Consider the following 18,307-nt stretch of genomic DNA (forward strand, 5'->3'; position numbering starts at 1 on the left):
GAGGAGTGTGCCAGCATCAAGGTTAGGAAAACCAAGATGGGTTGACTCCTGAAGCTCCTCCTCTGGTTCCTTTGGTTCTATATCCCCAACTGTAATCACGTGTCAGTCCAGGGAAGGGGGAAGAGATTGTCATCTTTTTGGCAATAGACTCAGGACCCTGAGTAAGGAGCAGACGGTCTCAGTGCTAACTAGATGAATCTAACCATACAGCCTCGAGCAGATGGTAGGTTGGAAGTTGAGCAGTACAGAGCCCTAATGGTGATAGCAATGAGTATTTGGATGTCATTATTTTATTAGTTAGCAAACAGAACCATCCTTGTGGTCCCTCCTCAGTTTTATGTGTAATGGTGCTGTAGGTGTCAGCCCCCGAGAGTTGGCACGATAGCCTAATCAATGTGTTCTGATGTCTTTTTTGATCCACTCTGTCATCTCTGGGGCTTCATTAACAACACGAATAAATATAGAGTTTTAAAAATCACTCTGAGTCCCTGATCCCCTAAGCCTCAAGGCCCCCTGGAAAGCAGTTTTTTGTTTGGTTTTCCTTTCGGTAATTTCCTGGGGAAACTTGCCCTTGACCTTCCAGGTCAGGCCTTTTGGCTTCCTGGAGTAGATCACCTGGAATCTGGTGAGGTCAGTTGAGCTTGCCTTTTTTGTTTGGTTGTTTTGACCATAATGCCTCTGACAGTGGACAGTAATCTCCTTTACACAACATTGTAAATCAACTATAATTAAAAAAAAAAAAAAAAAAGATCTTCAAATAAGAGAAAGAGTACATTAGTCACTTGGCAGATGTATATGAGGTAGATCTAAATGAGACCAGGCCCAGAGTTAGCTTGGTCCCTTTGGATATGTTGTGCTGTGGTGCGCATCTCCTCGTGATGTGGGCACTCTGGGTCTAGGCTCACATCAGGGGCAGGCTGCTTCTTCCGGGCAGGGATTTGCACAATGGGCCTCCGAGAAGGATTCAAAGGAAAACCAGAGTCCCTGAGCTGGCTGACATCTCCTTCCTTAGTCCTGTCTTGTGGAGCAGATTCTCCCCACTGGAGGACAGACATCCTCCACTCCCTACCCACTCCCTGGGGCGGAGCCTGCTGGCTTAATTCTCAGTAACTGCTCAGGGCAGACTAGGGCTGCCCATGGTCACTGGCTTATGGTATGGATGAGGCATAGAACATAGTGAGAAATGAAAATAGTCCAGCTCTCCAGCCAGGGCTGGGCTTTGTTTCTCTTTATCCTCTCTTGTAGAATTAGGGATTAGTATTAGCAAGGAGCTGTCCAGAAGATTGAAGTCTATAAATGCTCCAGTTCTCTTAAATGAGAAAATTAGATTTAAGAAATTTATGAACTGATTTCTTTCTCCAAGGCTGCGTAGCCCCTGGAGAGTAGAATTCTTACCTTCTTACCCCCAAGGAAGATTTACCTGTATCACCTTTTTCTTGGAATCAGTGGGCTTGCATTTTCATTCATCTCAGTTTTGATCTTTTGAACAATAACAGCTGTTGAGTGGCTCTCCAGGAACAGTTTTTAATAACTTTTTTCTTATCTCTCAAATGATGTTTCCTAAGTGTGAGCTAAGACTCAGCAGGTGGTTGTAGTTGTGTTGACTTCCTGTAGTTTCCTATTAAAGTGGTAGAAGAGACATATCTTTTCTGTGTCTTTGGTTGCTTTTAGTGTGGTAAGGCAGGCTTTAGCATTTCTAGAGAGCATTCAGGTTCAGGCCCTTAGGGAAGCCCCCAGGTTTCTTGACCCGGAATTTTTCACACCATCACCTCCAAACCTTCTTACCCTCTTTTCTTTGTCTCATGCAGCCTCCGTGAATGTGCTGGTGCAGAACTGCAAGATCTACAATGATGCCAGCTGTGACATTTCTGCAGATGGCCAGCTCCTGGCAGCTTTCATCCCTAGCAGCCAAAGGGGCTTTCCCGATGAAGGCATCCTGGCAGTGTACTCTCTGGCCCCCCATAACCTGGGCGAAATGCTCTACACCAAGCGATTTGGTAAGGGACAGGAAGCACAGTCTAGTGACCGGGATGCTAGTACCTGGGCATGGGCATTCTTAGGTGAGGCACAGCTTACTGGTCACATATTGCCCCTGCTTCACTGGGGCCCAGGTCAGAAGAAGATTGCTTTGTCCTGGCTGGTAGCATTGCAGAAGAATGCTATGAATGTACTCAGAGGAAGAGCATTCCCTACCGTACCCTTGTTGTGCTGGACAAGAATGAAGGAGGAGCTTTGTTCTTGATCATGGCTTGGGGACGTGGCCACACTCATATACTGCAAGGCAGTTTGACATTGTGTATTAAAAGTCCCCCAAATGTATGTTCTCTTTGATCCAATAATTTCACTTCTGAGGGAATCAGAAAACTATACAAAAGGTATATACAAAGATGTTCACAGCAGTGTTATTTAGCAAAGAAAAAATGGCAAATTGTGGAGAGTTGCTTAAATAAATTATAGTGCATTGATAGGACAGAATACCATTTGGCCTTTAAAATGCTCTTATAGAAGAATATTTAGGGAGTTCCCATTGCAGCTGAGCACTTTAAGAACCCGGCTCATATCCATGAGGATGTGGGTTCGATCCCTGGCCTTGCTTGGTGGGTAAAGGACCCAGCATTTCTGTGGCTATGGCGTAGGCCAGCAGCTGCAGCTCTGATTCAAACCCTAGCCTGGGAACTTCCATTTACCACAGGTGCACACCCCCCCAAAAAAAGAACATTTAATATTGAAAAATGTTCATAATGTATGAACTGGAAAAAGTATATTTCGAAGTAGTATTTACTGTACGATAACAGTTTTTGTTTATTTGTCTTTTTAGGGCCACACCTGCAGCCAATGAAGGTTCCCAGGCCAAGGGTCGAATTGGAGCTGTAGCCAGATCTGTGGCCAGATCTGAGCCATGTCTGCCACCTACACCACAGCTCATGGCAACACCAGATCCTTAACCCACTGAGCAAGGCCAGGGATCGAACCTGCGTCGTCCTCATGGATACTAGTCAGATTCATTTCTGCTGAGCCACAATGGAAGCTCCTGATAATAATTTTTAAAATGATTCTATGAGGGAGTTCCTGTCGTGGCTCAGTGGTTAACGAATCTGACTAGGAACCATGAGGTTACAGGTTCAATCCCTGGCCTCGATCAGTGGGTTAAGGATCCTGCGCTGCCATGAGCTGTGGTGTAGGTCATAGATGTGGCTTGGATCCCAAGTTGCTGTGCTCTGGCGGAAGGCTGGCAGCTACAGCTCCGATTAGACTCCTAGCCTGGGAACTTCAGTATGCCGCAAGCTCGACCCTAGAAAAGACCAAAAAAAAAAAAAGATTCTATGATAATACTGGTTAGCACTTATTAAGTACTTTCTATATGTCAAACACTGTACTCAGTACTTTACCTCTCATTGTACTTCTTCACTACAATCCTATGAAATAACCCCAGAATGATCAAACAAAGGTAAAGATTGGAAAGAAAGAGAAAAGACTAAGAGGGAAAATTATTTCCTTGTAATAGCAAGAACTCTGGGAAATGTCTCTCTGTTCTTTTGGCCCTCAGGTCCCAATGCCATTTCGGTGAGCCTGTCCCCGATGGGTCGATATGTGATGGTGGGCTTGGCCTCACGGAGGATCCTGCTGCATCCCTCCACGGAGCACATGGTGGCCCAGGTCTTCAGGCTGCAGCAGGCCCATGGTGGCGAGACCTCCATGCGGGTGAGTGCCATTGCTCGTGGCTCCGCTGTATGGCAGCTCTTGTAGGCAGGGTGATGCAGGACAAGGGTGTGCTCTTCTAGCCAGGACCATAAGGAGCCAGAAAGACTCGAATCCAGCCCATCCAGGACCAGCAAGCCTCACTTTTGAAAGCTCTGGAGTGTTAAAAGGCGGGGCTTTCTTGTACCCTAGATCATAAGCTGGGTCCCCAGAAGCCTGAAACAATCCCTGGATAAAGACCAAATTGAATACTTCCTTACCTCGACATGTGGCCTTTAGTCTAGAGATAGGTGCAGAACCCAATAAATATTTATGCTTATTTTTAAAAAATTTTTTGAGGAAGCACGCTATAAGAAGGGATGGATAATATATGAAAATGTTCTTTTCTGGAGGTCGTGATCGTAATGGATGATGAGGACTTTGGGCAGCTGCCGCGCTCTTCACTGTCCTGTTTCAGTAGCAGAGAAGGGTTCTATTTAGGATCCTTTCTTGTCTGAATGTGTCCTCTCTTGTATTGCCGTAAAAGCCTCCTGGGGAGGCGGTGGGGGGAGCCTCCTGGACCTCGTGGGGTTGTGAGCTCCTGGACTCAACCGGTCCAGTTTCTGACTGAGCTTCTCACATCCCATGGGGGCTCATTTAGCTGGGCTTTGTCAAGGGGCGTTGAGCATTTGGACAGTTCTCTAATTAAATGGTATTTAAGCTTTGTCTCAAGCTAAGAACCTGTGAATTCCCTTAGCACTTGTGTCCTTCCATTAGTAGTTGTATGTGCTTATTTATACGTTGATGTGTGTTTTCTCTAGTTGAGTGGTGTTGAAGCCGCCCAGTTTGGTTCAGTGTAAGCTCCCTAGGGGCATATCCCCAACGGCCCCTCATTTAGTGCTACACATATAGATGCTTGTTGAATTCAGCCTGGAATGTGAAGCATTTGTTTTAAAGAAAAAAAAAAAAAAAAAACTAAATCTAGGACCCATTGCTTACAAAGCGATAAAATGTGGGTGACAAGGTGTGGTGTCTCCAGCCTCTTCTCCCTCCTGTCTCCAACAGGGACCCCCTGTTCAACTCTTTTGGGCCGTTTTGCAGGCCCCTTGAATTTAAAAAGGCTCTCTCTTGCCAGTGTGCCTTTACCTGGGGTACCTTCTCCCTGAACTCCAGCTGCCTACAAGCTGTGGGATCTTCCTAAACAGAATTGATCACTCCCTCCTTGTGCCGCTCCTGTACCTAGTGCACTCCCTGTGTTAACACTCAACCCACCAAACTGCAGTTGTTTATTCCCATTCTATTCTCCTCTCTTGGACTGTGAGCTCTTTGAGGGTAGAGACTGACTGTTTCATCTTTATGGAGTCCAAGTACCTAATGAGAAACCTGGTATTTAGGAGCAGCTGAGTGAATGAAAGGGAATCTTGAGAAAAGCATCCTTATCATTTCCAGGTGGTAACTAGCGGAACCAGTTATGGGTGACATCATGTCCCACCATTGCCTCTGAAAGGGTACAAACAAGGCATTCTTCGCTCTTGACACTGTAACGACAGAAGAGTTCTGATTCTTGAATTCTGTATGACTGGAAATACCTGAAACTGAGTGACTGGGAGAGGACTTTGTGGAAAGTTCATCAAGTCTGTTTTCTTAACTACATAAATGAGGATGGAAGGTGAATTTTAGCTTAAATAGTCTTATCTTAAGCAGATTTGGATGGTGAAATTACCTGGTATCTACTACTCACCACCTGGAATGTTGGTCCTTGCTGTTCTTCTAATCCTCCCTGCCTAATTGTGGAATGATTGTTTCTTTCTTTCTTTTTCATTTTCTTTTTCTTTTTTTTGTCTTTTTAGCCACACCCGTGGCATATGGAGGTTCCCAGGCTAGCGGTCGAATCAGAGCTACATCTTCTGGTCTACACCACAGCCACAGCAACGCTGGATCCTTAACCCAATGAGTGAGGCCAGGGATTGAACCAGCAACCTCATGGTTCCTAGTTGGATTCGTTTCTACTGCGCCATGACGGGAACTCCTGGAATGATTGTTTCTAACCATTAAGAGATGGGATCTGATTTCGGCAACACTAATGGACATCTCCAGCCTCTTTCATAAGCCAGGGCCCCTGCCTAGCTTTTGGGCACAGTCTGCCAGTCCTCCACCCTCTTTTCCATAAGTAGCCAGAAACATCTGGCTGAAGGCAAACAGCTCCAGGGCAGAAGCCAAGATGCTGTCATGTATGGGGCCAGCAGCTCAGGAAGTGCAGTTGGAGGAGTCTGCTGTCGATATGTAGGGTCTCAAGGCACCTAGCCAGCTGCTGCCTGCCTCATGACAAGAGCTGCTTCTCAGGCCTCCCAGCGAGGGGCTTTTGATTCTCAATAGCCACCATCTGCCACCTAGGAGAGAGTGCTGAAGTAACTAGAAAGCTCCCGTATGGAAAGTGTTTCTCTCACACAAGAGGCAGGACCCAGGCATCTTTCTCAACAAGGTTTTGCTCACCCTGTGTCCACACGATAAACCCCCGTGCTATAGAAAGGTTTCTGGTTTTCCAGGTCTTGGTTGCCCCTTATGTCCAAAGGCACCAAAGCACTCAGCACATGTCCCTGAATTCAGTCATTGGTGGAAGGGAAGACGCCAGCTTTTTTGGATAGCTGTGCTCCACCCATGTTTAAGGCAAGAAGTGCATTTTTGTCTGAGAACAGGGAACAAGGGTTTAATGGGACAGTAGAGCATCTCCCTGTTGGCACAAGTAAGTATTGGTGGGTGTCTGCATCTGTAATGTCAAGCTCTGTCCTCGAAGGCATGTATTTGCGGGTACTGGGCCCGTCTTAGAGCTTCTCTACCCAGAACCCCGCTTCTCTGTGCTGGTACCTCTTGGAATTCACAGTGGGAATGTTTAGAGAGGTGACGTTGTTGGGCCAACAGACGTTCCCAAGAGAACATCCTCCAGAGCATCGACTTATTTTAATTCCCACTAAGTAACATCTCACCCCAAGAGATGATCTCTTACACAATCCCATATGAAAACTCTTGTGCAAATGAATTGCTGATTGCTCTTAGCCTTGGTGCACTTATTCTAAACAGTGCTTCAGACCTCTGGGTCAGTGCCTCTCAAACTGCTCCCTGAACAACCTGCATTAGAATGTTAAAATACAAACTCCACTTCAGACCTAAAAACAGAATAAAAATGGGATCGGAAGAGGCCCAGGTATTTGTATTTGTAAAACAAGCTTTCCAGGTGATTCTGATATGCACTTGAGTTTGAGAACTTCTGTTTTTAATGACCACTTTCTTCATTTTAGGTTTCTGCCCTCAGCCTCTTCAGCAAGGCAGAGATGCAGTCTCAGGTTTACTTCTTGTTATGGTTTTTTGTGTGGTGCTTTGATCCTTTGCTAATTTATTGCAGGCACAGTGGTGTTTATGTTCTGTTTTCTATCAAACTTTTAGGTTTTTGGCTGTCTCTGCTTCACTTCCCATCTTTTCTCAGCCGTTGTTGCTTTCCAGGGTTCTCCTTTGAATATCTCTATGTGCTGAATTCTTTTCTTCCCAGGTTGAGTTTAACTTTTATCCTTATTTCTAGGATCTAAGGTCTTCAGATATTTCCCTTCTCTGCTGACGCTAGGCTTTGTCTTCTCACTTTTAGTATGATTGACAAATAAGGGAAAATAAGACTGGACACACATTTTATCTCCCCCTTCCCGCTGTCCATTTGAGGCTCCTCCAGGGTGGATTTGCTGCTGTGTAATGCCTCAGAGTCTCCTTTGCTATCTGACGTCCTCACCCTCACACCTGAGTCAGTAGGGCTTTTTTGTTGTTGTTAATTTCTGGGTTTGTTGTTTGTTTAGGGCCACACCCAGGACATATGGAAGTTCCCAGGCTAGGGGCTGAATCGGAACTACAGCTGCCAGGCTATGCCACAGCCACAGCAACAGGGGGGATTGGAGCCACATCGGCGACCTACACCACAGCTCACAGCAACGCCGGGTAGCTGACCCACTGAGCAAGGCCAGGGATCGAACCTACATCCTCATGGATGCTAGTTGGATTCATTTCCACTACACCATGAGGGGAACTCCCTGTTTCGTTTTTAAATTAGGCATTTAAAGATTGCTGAGCTGAAGCTTTGCTGAATTCTCAAAACACTAAACTGCCTGTATTCCCTCTCTGCTTTCATTTTCTAATTGGAATAAGGCACAATATTGTAACAGAAAACTGCAATTAATTTTCTAAAATACTGGCAACTTGCACACTGTAATAACTTTGGTTGTAACCAAATGAAAGTATAATAACATGAATACAAAATTACTAACGAAACCAGAAATAGTCATATTCCAAACTATCCTTCTAGTTTGTTGAGTAGTGCGTACTCTTTTACCTAGGAATGAGGGCAAAAGTCAGCAACAGCAAGGGAGGGGGTGGGGAGGCAATGCTAGGGCAATTTGATCTAGAAAGCAAGAATAGAGTTAGCAATGTCCATCCAGGAATAACAGGTGTGTGTTCTTTCTCCCAGATGCATAGACCCCCCCCCCAACAGGTGAGGGTTGTAGGCGTATGAGTAGTTTAGTAAGAACTGAAAAGAATCTTCATTGAATAATCCTTTCAGATCCTAGAGGCGCTGGTTGCTTGAATCTCACCAGTGCTGGTTTGCTTTTATCCCTGATCTTTTTTTGGGCAGAAGTGAGGGACAAGGGACTTGAGTGGAAGAAGAAGCCTAGGACAGAAAGCAGTTGGACTTTCCTTTTCTCTGTGGAACAGCATTATGCTCGTTGAGGCAAAGCCTCAAATACTTAAGGGTCAATTTTATTGAAAGCTTTTTCTTTGTGGCTGTGCAGGTAAAACTGAATTCGAGGATTGAGCGGCTGTTACCCAGGCAGGATTGTTAGTTTGGAAGGGGTGTTGGAAAGAGATCCTGCCCCCTTCCTCCCCCTTCTTCTCCCCCCTCTTCCTCTCTTTTTTTTCCCCTGTCTCCCTGCCCCCTGCTCTTTAGCAATAGGCTGTCCCTCTGTGTACCTTCTTCTTCTAGCTCTAAAGATATGCATCCCCTTCATCCTCAGAGGTCCTAGGTAGCAGGAGGGGAAGCAGATTTTTTTTTTTTTTCTTTTTTCTGGCTGCATCCATGGTATGCAGAAGTTCCCATGCCAGAGATCGAACCTGTGCCACAGCAGCAACCTAAGCCACAGCAGTGGCAGTGTCAGATCCTTATCCCACTGAGCCATCAGGGTACTCCAGCAGTTTTTTTTAATACCTTCCACCTACTCATATCTAACTAGGCAGTAGTTCTCAGTGTGTATTCCCCAGGACCATGGGGACTATGTCAGCATCACCAGGGAATTTAATAGAAATGCAGATTCTCAGCCCCATCCCAGACCTACTGAATCAGAAACTCTGGGGGTAGGGCCCAGCCAGCCATCCTTATTTTTACCAAGCCCTCTAGATGAGTCTGCATGCTGAGTCAAGACTGAGAACCAATCACTGACTGCCTGGGGATTCTAGTTAATCCTCACCTGTCAGTATAGCTTTGTCCTTTTCTTATGAGCTCTCACCTTGTCTCTTACTGTCTCTGGAACCTCATCTGGTTTATTTCTATGGCTTCTTTAACCAGTTCTTTCAGATACTTTCAGGAAGTTGAGAAATTAATGGGTGCCTCCTGTCCTCGGTGTTTCTGGATCACACTAACATCCTAGTGATGATACTTTAAGGTCCTGTGGGACCTTTTCCCAAATCTAACTAAATTCTTATCTGCCCACATTTGACTTTACCCAAGCTCTTAACTGGGAGCCCATGCCTGTTTGCCTACATGCTATAGAATACAGAGATTCTTAGGCTTAAAGAGTGAAGCCATGTCTTTATCTTTCTCTCCAGGACCTTCCCCATCTGAAGGAGTAGTTCTTGAGTTCCTTTTTCCAACATTCAATTCACTGTTATTCTTGGATGGAAGATATCGCTATGATACCCATTAATGGATATCTTAGTGTCACCCGAGTTATAAACATTAGTTGACTTTCTTTATTTCATACCATCTCATAGTCATCTTCACAGAACAGCCTAGCGATGACTGATTATTATTGTAAGTTCATTAAAATGAACCACAGAAAAGGCTTGGTATCAGGTTAGTCATATCTAAATTGTAGCTTAAACCCTGGATCAGGATGGGTATCCAGCGCCCTCCGCACTGACCAGCATTACGTAACTAACATGCACAGGCTCTTTTGGCCTGACCTGGCTCCATTCTTTAAAGTATAATCTTTCCTGTGACTTCCTCCTTGCCCTGAATTTTTAGCTTGGGATAAAATCCAGTCATCTGTACTTCTCTAGATTCTAAAAGTTTGATTTTCAAAAGTGACTAAGAACTCTAATTCAGTCCAGCGTATTCTCCAGAAATCTAAAGGAACTGAGCTTCTTAATCTTGTCTGGCCTTGGGAGTGGCAAAAACCAAAAATAAAGATATTTTATTTTTGTACCCTGGAAGGGTACTATTTCTTCAAGGGGAGTTTGGGATAAAAGAGAGACAGCTTTGTTGTCAGAAATGATTTACTCCTTCCTAAGATTTTTGTCCTCATTAATTTTCTTAAAGCTGCTTGTCAGTTGATTAAAAGCTGCTTCCGCTGCAATTATCTTAAAGTTGACTTCTGAGATGTGGTACAAAGCATCTATCCTCAAAAAGTTCCTTTCTTTAGCACGTTGTGGAAAGGGGGGAGGGGTATGGGAGAAGTCAGGGGTGTCTCTGATGCGATTTGTCAGAGAAGGGAGGGGCAAGATAAAAAATTAAAAATAACATTAGAGCTGCAATCAAAGCCATTAGTTTAGGCAAATTTTTCCACGACAGATTTCTCCGACTTTGATGGTTTCTTTCCTCCATGGCTTCTTAGTGGAGTTCAGCCTATGCTGCATTTTATTCTCTCTTCATTCAACAAAGTTTTACTGAGCCCCTATCCTGGGCCGGGTACTATGCTAGGTCTGTCAGTGCAGTGAACAAAATGGATCTGGTCCCTGCCCTCTGGGTGCATAGAGACTCAATGACTGACTGGCTTTTCACTGCTGCATCCCCAGCCTTCACAGTGTTTGGCACACAGGAGGCACTTGGCATTCATTCTGGGAGTGTGTGTTGTGTAGAAATCTTGGGTGCGGTGTGTTTCCTACACTTACATGAGCAGACCCCTTGCTCCTCAGCACCATCAGTGCGCCTAGCATGTGCCTCAGTTAATGGTAATTGAACGTAAGTATTAGACATAATTTCTTATGAAAACAGAATGTCTTGCTCATGTCCAATTCTGCCCAATATCAGTGAGTTTCTCAGGGTTGGAGTCCCAGTTCTGAGACATGATAAATTCCCAGTGGATGTTTCAAAAGTGAAAGACAAAACATTCTGTTTTTTAAGAATTAGTAAACTTTTGCATTTGTAGAAGCTGAAAGTATTTTAATATAACTCTTGTCCTGAACTTCTTTCAAAATATATGGCTCACCTGAAATATATGAATGTATTGCAGTACGTTGAAAGATTCCCTTACCTGAGCTGAATATCTACTCATTTGGTCATTTCCTTTGAGACTGAGAAAGCTGAGAAAGTTCAGGAACTTGTGCTATGCACAGAGGTGTGAGTATAGGAGGAAGTAATTATTTTAACTTCTGGGATTTCCAGGCACATTGAGTGCCTTGGTGTTTTATTTAGCTCAGGAATAGCTCCCTCAGCTGAAGTAATCTCTGTGCTTCAACCCTAATGGCCAGAGGTGGCCTTTGGAAAGCATTAAGCTGATTAAAACTAAAATTCTTATTCTCTGAGGGTCCTTGGGATCTCTTCAAAAGGAACAGGTGGGGAGTTCCCTTTGTGGCTCAGTGGTTAACGAATCCAACTAGGAACCATGAGGTTGTGGGTTCAATCCCTGGCCTTGCTCAGTGGGTTAAGGATCCGGTGTGGCCGTGAGCTGTGGTGTAGGTCACAGATGTGGTTCAGATCCCGTGTTGCTGTGGCTCTGGCGTAGGCTGTTGGCTACAGCTCTGATTCGACCCCTAGCCTGGGAACCTCCATATGCTGCGGGAGCAGCCCAAGAAATGGCAAAAAGGAAAAGGAAAAAAAAAAAAAAAGGAACAGGTGGAGTAAGACAAAGCCTATGGGTCTCAACATATCATAGGAGATTGGCTGGAAATGACCTTGAGTCTGTAGCCTATCAATAGCAGCCAACAAATTTCCGAAAGTTAAGAAGAGTAACTGCTTGCTTTTCTTTTCTGTTGTGGAAGCTTTGATTTGAACAGGGTGATCTAGGTAGATTTGTTCCTGTTTCAACTGAATAAAGAGAAAAATGACTTGAAATTCTGATTTTGGTGGGATGAGAGGGTTATTTGAGGTTTTTTCTTTGAGCGCAACAGCAGCATGCAAAAGTTCCTGGGCTGGGGATCAAACCTTTGCCACAGCAGCAACCCAAGCCACAGTTGTGACAGTGCCACGTCCTTAGCCTGCTGAGCCACTAGGGACCTCCTGATTTGCATTGTTGTGGGTTTTTTTTTTTTTTTTTTTTTCTGGCCATACCCATGGCATATGGAAGTTCCTGGGATTGAATCTGAGCCACAGCTGTGGCAACGCTAGATCCTTAACCCACTGCACTGGGATGGAGATTGAACTCACAGCTCAGCAACAACTTGAGCTGCCACAGGGACAACCCTGGATCATTAACCAGCTGTGCCACAGCAGGAACTCCTGATTTTTTTTTTTTAAATAACCATTTGAGGAGTTCCTGTCATGACGCAGTGGTTAACGAATCCGACTAGGAACCATGAGGTTGCGGATTCGGTCCCTGGCCTTGCTCAGTGGGTTAAGGATCTGGCGTTGCCGTGAGCTGTGGTGTAGGTCGCAGACGCGGCTCGGATCCCGCGTTGCTGTGGCTCTGGCGTAGGCCAGCGGCTACAGCTCTGATTCGACCCCTAGCCTGGGAACCTCCATATGCCGTGGGAGCGGCCCAAAGAAATAGCAAAAAGACTAAATAAATAAATAAATAAATAACCATTTGAAAATCAACATTCTATGAGTTCTAAACCCCAAAGTAGAATATAAAGAAGGCTGGGAGACAATAAAAGAAATTTACGTTTCTGAAAAACAATCAGATTTTCCTAAGAATGAGGAACCTCCAATAATTCATGAATCTGAGCAAATCCACAGCCTAAAAGAAAGTAAAGATGACCGCAGTATCTCTCTGCCTGCCTGCTTTGCATATTGTATGTTTCTCAGCCTGTGACAAGGGGTATAGCCACCCATTTCCAATGGAAAGGTCAACTGTCTCTTAGCATCTGCTTTTTATTGATTTTTTTTTCCCCCTTCCCAGAAAGTAAGTTCTCTAGTAACCCTCTCAGAAAGCTTAAAGCCTCCCTTGACTCCCATCATTACCCAGAAGGCACTTCTCCTGCTCACAGCTCCTTTCTTCCTCAAAGCCCCTTTGGCTTTCGCTTTCTCTCATGGCCCTTCAGCCTAGGTGTTGAGTTGCTCCTTCTCCCAACCAGCTTCCACTGTCTTAGTTAAAACAGAGATCTGCCGACTGCACTTGATCTCTTGCCACTGTGGCAAGATTCCGGCTTTACAGATGATTAGATTCCCAAATACAAACAAGAAAACCACCAGTTTTGTTATTGTTGTTGTTTTCTTTTAGCTTCTTATCTAGGCTGATCTGAGCAGTGCAGTTTGCTGCTCGGACTAATGGTCTGATCTTTATTGACATGCAGTAGAAAAGAAAGCATCTTGTTGGGGGCAGCCATGCATTTTTCCTCTAAATTTTATTTCCTCTAAATTTTAAAAGGATGGAAAGGAAGGTTTCCCACTGAGCTCCTCTGGCTGCCTCTCATTCTTTTCCTATCTGTTTGAACAAGAAACAAGACCCCTTTAGTTTTGATCTGGGAACTATTTTCTTTTGCTCCTACTTCCTATTAGCCAGAGAGTTTGAGGGATGGAGGGGCAAATGCTACAGAAGATTGTCGTGGACCCTAGAAATGGAGGAGTCATTATCTTCTCCCCCTCCCTTAGAACTACGAAGATCTTGGTGACCTGACTCATTTCCTGGTGATGTGCCGAGACTGCACTGACTCTAAAAGATTTGTTCCTTCTAGCTTAATGATTCCAATTCCCTTCACAGATGTTAGACTGAAATGAGAAGAGCCTGCTTGGGGAGGGGGTTTCTGTCAACATTTGTCATAGACCAGGGAATGGCTGCAGCCAAGATGGGTTGAAACCAGAACTTTGCAAACATGAATCAGTAGCTGAGTTTTGTATCCAGCCCCACAAAAGGTCCCCAGGTCCTGATAATCCTCCTCCAGTATAATGGGATCTGGTGTTGTAGCTTCATAAGGTGTCACTTTTGTCAGAGAGAAGGGACTTTTTGGCAGCCCCCTTGGCTCTGTCCTTAACATCCGATGAGGAGCGTCAGGGCACCTGATTTGTGTTAAGGAAGACTTTACCTGAGATATTTGGGGTGCCTCAAAACAAAGGCCAGAGCTTCCTCTACACTGTCTCGGATCTTCTTTCTTTTCAGTGCTGATGAACTTCAGGTTTACAGGGCTGGAGCCAGCCTGGGTTGAAATCTGTGAGCAGACTCACACAGATCAGCCAGTCACTGGGTTGGAAAGAGTGATGGCCAAAAGTTGTAAATGGTTTGGGAGCAGCCAGAGCTACCTAACCATCTGTCAGCACTGGGGAACTTGTTGCCCAGATATTATTCTCTTGTCTCTGGAGCTAATTGTAAGGAGAAGTTCCCCTTCCGTGAAGTACTTTAAGAGCTGTTAAAACTCCAGCCAGAGGAAGGAATGGAAACTACACCTCTGGGTGGTTTTCGAAAGAGGCCAGATTCTCCTTCCTCTAGGGTCCTTTAGTCTCAGGCATGTGTGAAATGAGGAGTGTTGGATCAGATGACCTCTCAGGATCTGTAAATCTGCGATTCCTGCCCACCCTGCATCCTCAGTGCTCTCATGCCATCCTCATCTTTTTGCCCTCATCTCCCTCCTTCCCACCCCCACATTGAAGGATGATAAGCAAGCAAATGCTTATCAGGAATTCTGGAGGCTGCTGATCTTCACGTGGCATTTTCTGGCTTCCTGCCACCAAGCAGGATTTAGCCTAATACCCAACCATTGGAGAAGATGGGCTCTTGGGAGCTGCCCTTTCAGCACTGTTTAAGTATTAGGGGTATGGGGGAGGGCAGTTTGCTGCCATAGCCAGAGGACAAATCAATGCCCCGTGACTCCTAGAGCCATGGAGGTTGTGAATATCTCTGCAGCAAGGTCTAGGGGTCTCAGCCTTTAATTACTTGTCTCCAAGCACTCTGACCTTGTCTCATCTAAGCTGGGTCACCCATCATACTGGCCTCTTGAGGGTTTTGTCCCTAAAGCAAGTTCCTGTACTTAGAAGCAAATTGATCGTATTTGCTTCTTAATCCCTCTGCAGAAACAGACTATAAAAGGGTAAGTTTCTGACACGTGAGAGGCTTGTTTGCTTCTCTCCTGGTCTGGAACATTTCAAGAAAAGAATTTTCTTTTTCTTATTCGACCCTGCTCAAAACATTCACAACCTTAAAGCATTTGGTTCACTAATCCTATTATCCTCCTTTTTGCAACACCACTTTCTCTGGCCCCTCTGCCCCATTGCCTACAATTATGACTCATTAGGATTTTAGGGGAGACTTCTGTGAGGCCCATTAGAGCTGCCACAGGGGAAGAAAGAGGCTCCCTTCATCCAGCCCTCTGAAATTAGCACACATCCCTCCTGAACTTTGGTGGGTGTATTTCCACTTACATCATCTGACTTGTGGGAGAAGGAAAATTAAACAGATTCAGTAATCCCATCCACGATTGATCATAACCACTTTGTCCTTTTAGTGTGTATCCCAAGTCGTATTTAACCAGACAGCCTGTAAGTTGGAAGAAGCCATCGATGATCTTCTAGAACAGTGAAAACCTCTGGGAGAAAGGGTGAAGGCACCACATCCATCCCCTGATTTGAAGGGAAAGAGCCGATTAGGTGCAAAAGGGAAAAGGCTGAATCGCCATCTGTGCGGACAGTCAGTCAGGGAGGCTGGTGAAGAGGAGTAGCCATGAATTGTTCCAGGCTCCTGCCAGATATGTATATGCAAGGAAGAGATTATCCAAAGGTTAGGCAACCGTGTTCTAGATGACTAGTTTAGAAACTCATCAACTCCATCTGGCTCTTTTTCGGTAGTCTCCTCAGACCAGATATTTAAGGAGCCCTGGTGAGTTCCTACATTTGGAGTGGAGTCAGCTGGGGGGGCATAGATGGTTCTTAATGTAGCAGCAGCCACAGGGAGGGCACTGTTGTGCCTCAGACCAGACCAGCTCCATATCTGTAACAGACCATTCGACCTCAGGACCCTAGCAGGGCGGTTTCGGCACCGTGCCATTAGCTGCCCAGACACGTTCCTCAGCACCACAAAAGCCAGAGAATTTTTATAGCAGGATCCTCTGGATATGCGGCATTCCAGTGAGCTGCTGTCCTCTGCAATCTAGCAGCTGTCCCGGGAAAGGGCTGTCAGTGCGGTACCCAAGGCACATGAACAGATGTCCCCAAATGCACAGCCCCCCATCACTTGATTTCTGTAAATAGTGTGGACCCTTAGCTCAATATTTTCCTTTGGGGGTGGGGTGGGACGATGTCTCTCGTTAGGATAATCTGAAAAATAGTTATTATTATATTGCCCTAAATTCATTTTTTGATGTTTATTTCTAAATCATGCTCTCATTCTCTCATTTTTTTTTCCTCTTCCATCAACCTTTTGGGACAGGTAAAGGCAGATGAAGTTCATCTCTATTTTATGAATCTCGAAGAGGTTAAAAGAGAAAACATTGTATTTACTGAAACCTCAGTTTATAGATTCTTGGCCTTATGTCATTTTCATAGGCCCTGCTGATGTGTTTTGAAGCCCCAGATGCAGGTTCCTGGTAATGGTAACAACAGTTACCATTTATGAGCTTGCACTGCACCGGGGATTTTATATCCACTATTGATTTTAATCTCCCCCACTCTGAGTGATGGTGCTGTCTCCTTTAAAACAGAGATCTGCGAAGTTGTTATGCGGTGACATCGGGACTCAAACCCTAGGTCTTTCTAACTCTTAAAGTATGTCCTTCATTCTTCTACTGCCCTGCCCCTGTCTCTGACTAAAGTTGCTTCTGGAACATTGTGTAGGTCAATAGCCAGACATCACCTTCATCCCACCTGAGACACAGCTGAGCTGCCCCCTGAGAAAATACTCGCTTTGGAAAGATGTGGACTAATAAAAGGAGACTCCCTTTGAGAAATGGAAATGACCTGTTTAATGATAATGTGTATAAGCTAGAAAGAAACCGGGTACCTGTGTGTGCAGATTCCCCTCTGCCCTGCTTCCTACATCTTACTGCACTTTTTAGGTTTCCTTAACAATAGCAATTTTAACATTGCTTTTAATTAGATAAATTAAGAATATTCTGTGATGTTAGCACCCCCTCCCACCCCCCTGTCACCTTCAGTTCCCCGTTGCAGTGACAGCGCTGTGATTTCCATGGTAACAGGACTACCAGTGGTGCGTGGCTCTCACTGGTTTGTTTGGACAGAGGGAAGTGCAGGGCAGTCCCTCCTGGTGTGCTAGGCTCTGCCTGGGGCTTTCCAGGGGGTTACCTTCAAAGCCATGAAGTGAGAAATGTTAAAGGCTGAGGGGAGCACAGTGAACCCTCCTGCGCAAAAATCTAAGTGTACCCCTGGTATCCCCCGACAGGGTCCTTCACCTCAAGTAAGAGGGGCCCACCCTCCCCTGTACTTCCCCAAGATCTCAAATATATGTTTTGTTGTTGTTGTTGTTTGTCTTTATAGGGCCGCACCCGAGGCATATGGAGGTTCCCAGGCTAGGGGTCTAATCAGAGCTGCAGCCGCTGGCCTACACTAGAGCCACAACAATGTGGGATCGGAGCCGCATCTGCAACCTACACCACAGCTCACGGCAATGCCGGATCCTTAACCCGCTGAGCGAGGCCAGGGATTGAACCCGCAACCTCATAGTTCCTAGTCGGATTCATTAACCACTGAGCCACGACTGGAACTCCCACAAATATATGTTAAGAATCATCCCACGCCCCCACCCCCCACCGTCTCCTCGCCTTCCTGTGAGTGACTTGCTTCAGGCGGTAGAAGGCACTTTGTTTCTTCCTGGATTTTGTTATTCTTGGTAACAAATTGTTTCTCCCCCCATTCTCTTTTCTTCCCTCTTTCTCCCCAACCCAGAGAGTTTTCAACGTCCTTTACCCCATGCCTGCTGACCAACGGAGACATGTCAGCATCAATTCTGCCCGGTGGCTGCCCGAGCCGGGGCTCGGACTGGCCTATGGTACCAACAAGGGAGACCTGGTGATCTGCCGACCAGAGTGAGTGGCTGGGAGGGGCCGGCAGGGTGGGGGTGCAGGGGGTCCTCAGCATTCACCTGTGGCTCTGGCTGGTGAGGTGGGTCTTCTGGATGAAAAATCTGAATCCTGCCAGGGCCTGCCCCGTTCTCAGCGTCACTCCTTAAAGGGTCCTTTTCACCTTAGGGATGGTAAGGTTAGCTCTCCGTTTCAGAAATCTTCAAAAGACTGGTGTGGTTATTATGTGTGATTAAATTGAAGGCAGTATTTTTTTTCT

General features: G+C 45.5%; 1 protein-coding gene across 10 annotated transcripts in view; it reads left to right on the forward strand.

Annotated features, from left to right (window-relative positions):
- Positions 1–18,307, forward strand: part of AMBRA1 (autophagy and beclin 1 regulator 1) — a 183,729-nt gene that overhangs the window by 147,928 nt on the left and 17,494 nt on the right. For all 10 annotated transcript variants that reach the window (XM_021085242.1, XM_021085241.1, XM_021085245.1 and 7 more), the window contains 3 exons: positions 1,809–1,997; positions 3,548–3,702; positions 17,915–18,054. In XM_021085242.1, coding sequence (XP_020940901.1) covers positions 1,809–1,997; positions 3,548–3,702; positions 17,915–18,054 — 484 coding nt within the window. The remainder of the gene's footprint in view (positions 1–1,808; positions 1,998–3,547; positions 3,703–17,914; positions 18,055–18,307) is intronic.

The sequence above is a fragment of the Sus scrofa genome, chromosome 2, assembly GCF_000003025.6.
Source record: "Sus scrofa isolate TJ Tabasco breed Duroc chromosome 2, Sscrofa11.1, whole genome shotgun sequence".
Taxonomy (NCBI): domain Eukaryota; kingdom Metazoa; phylum Chordata; class Mammalia; order Artiodactyla; family Suidae; genus Sus; species Sus scrofa.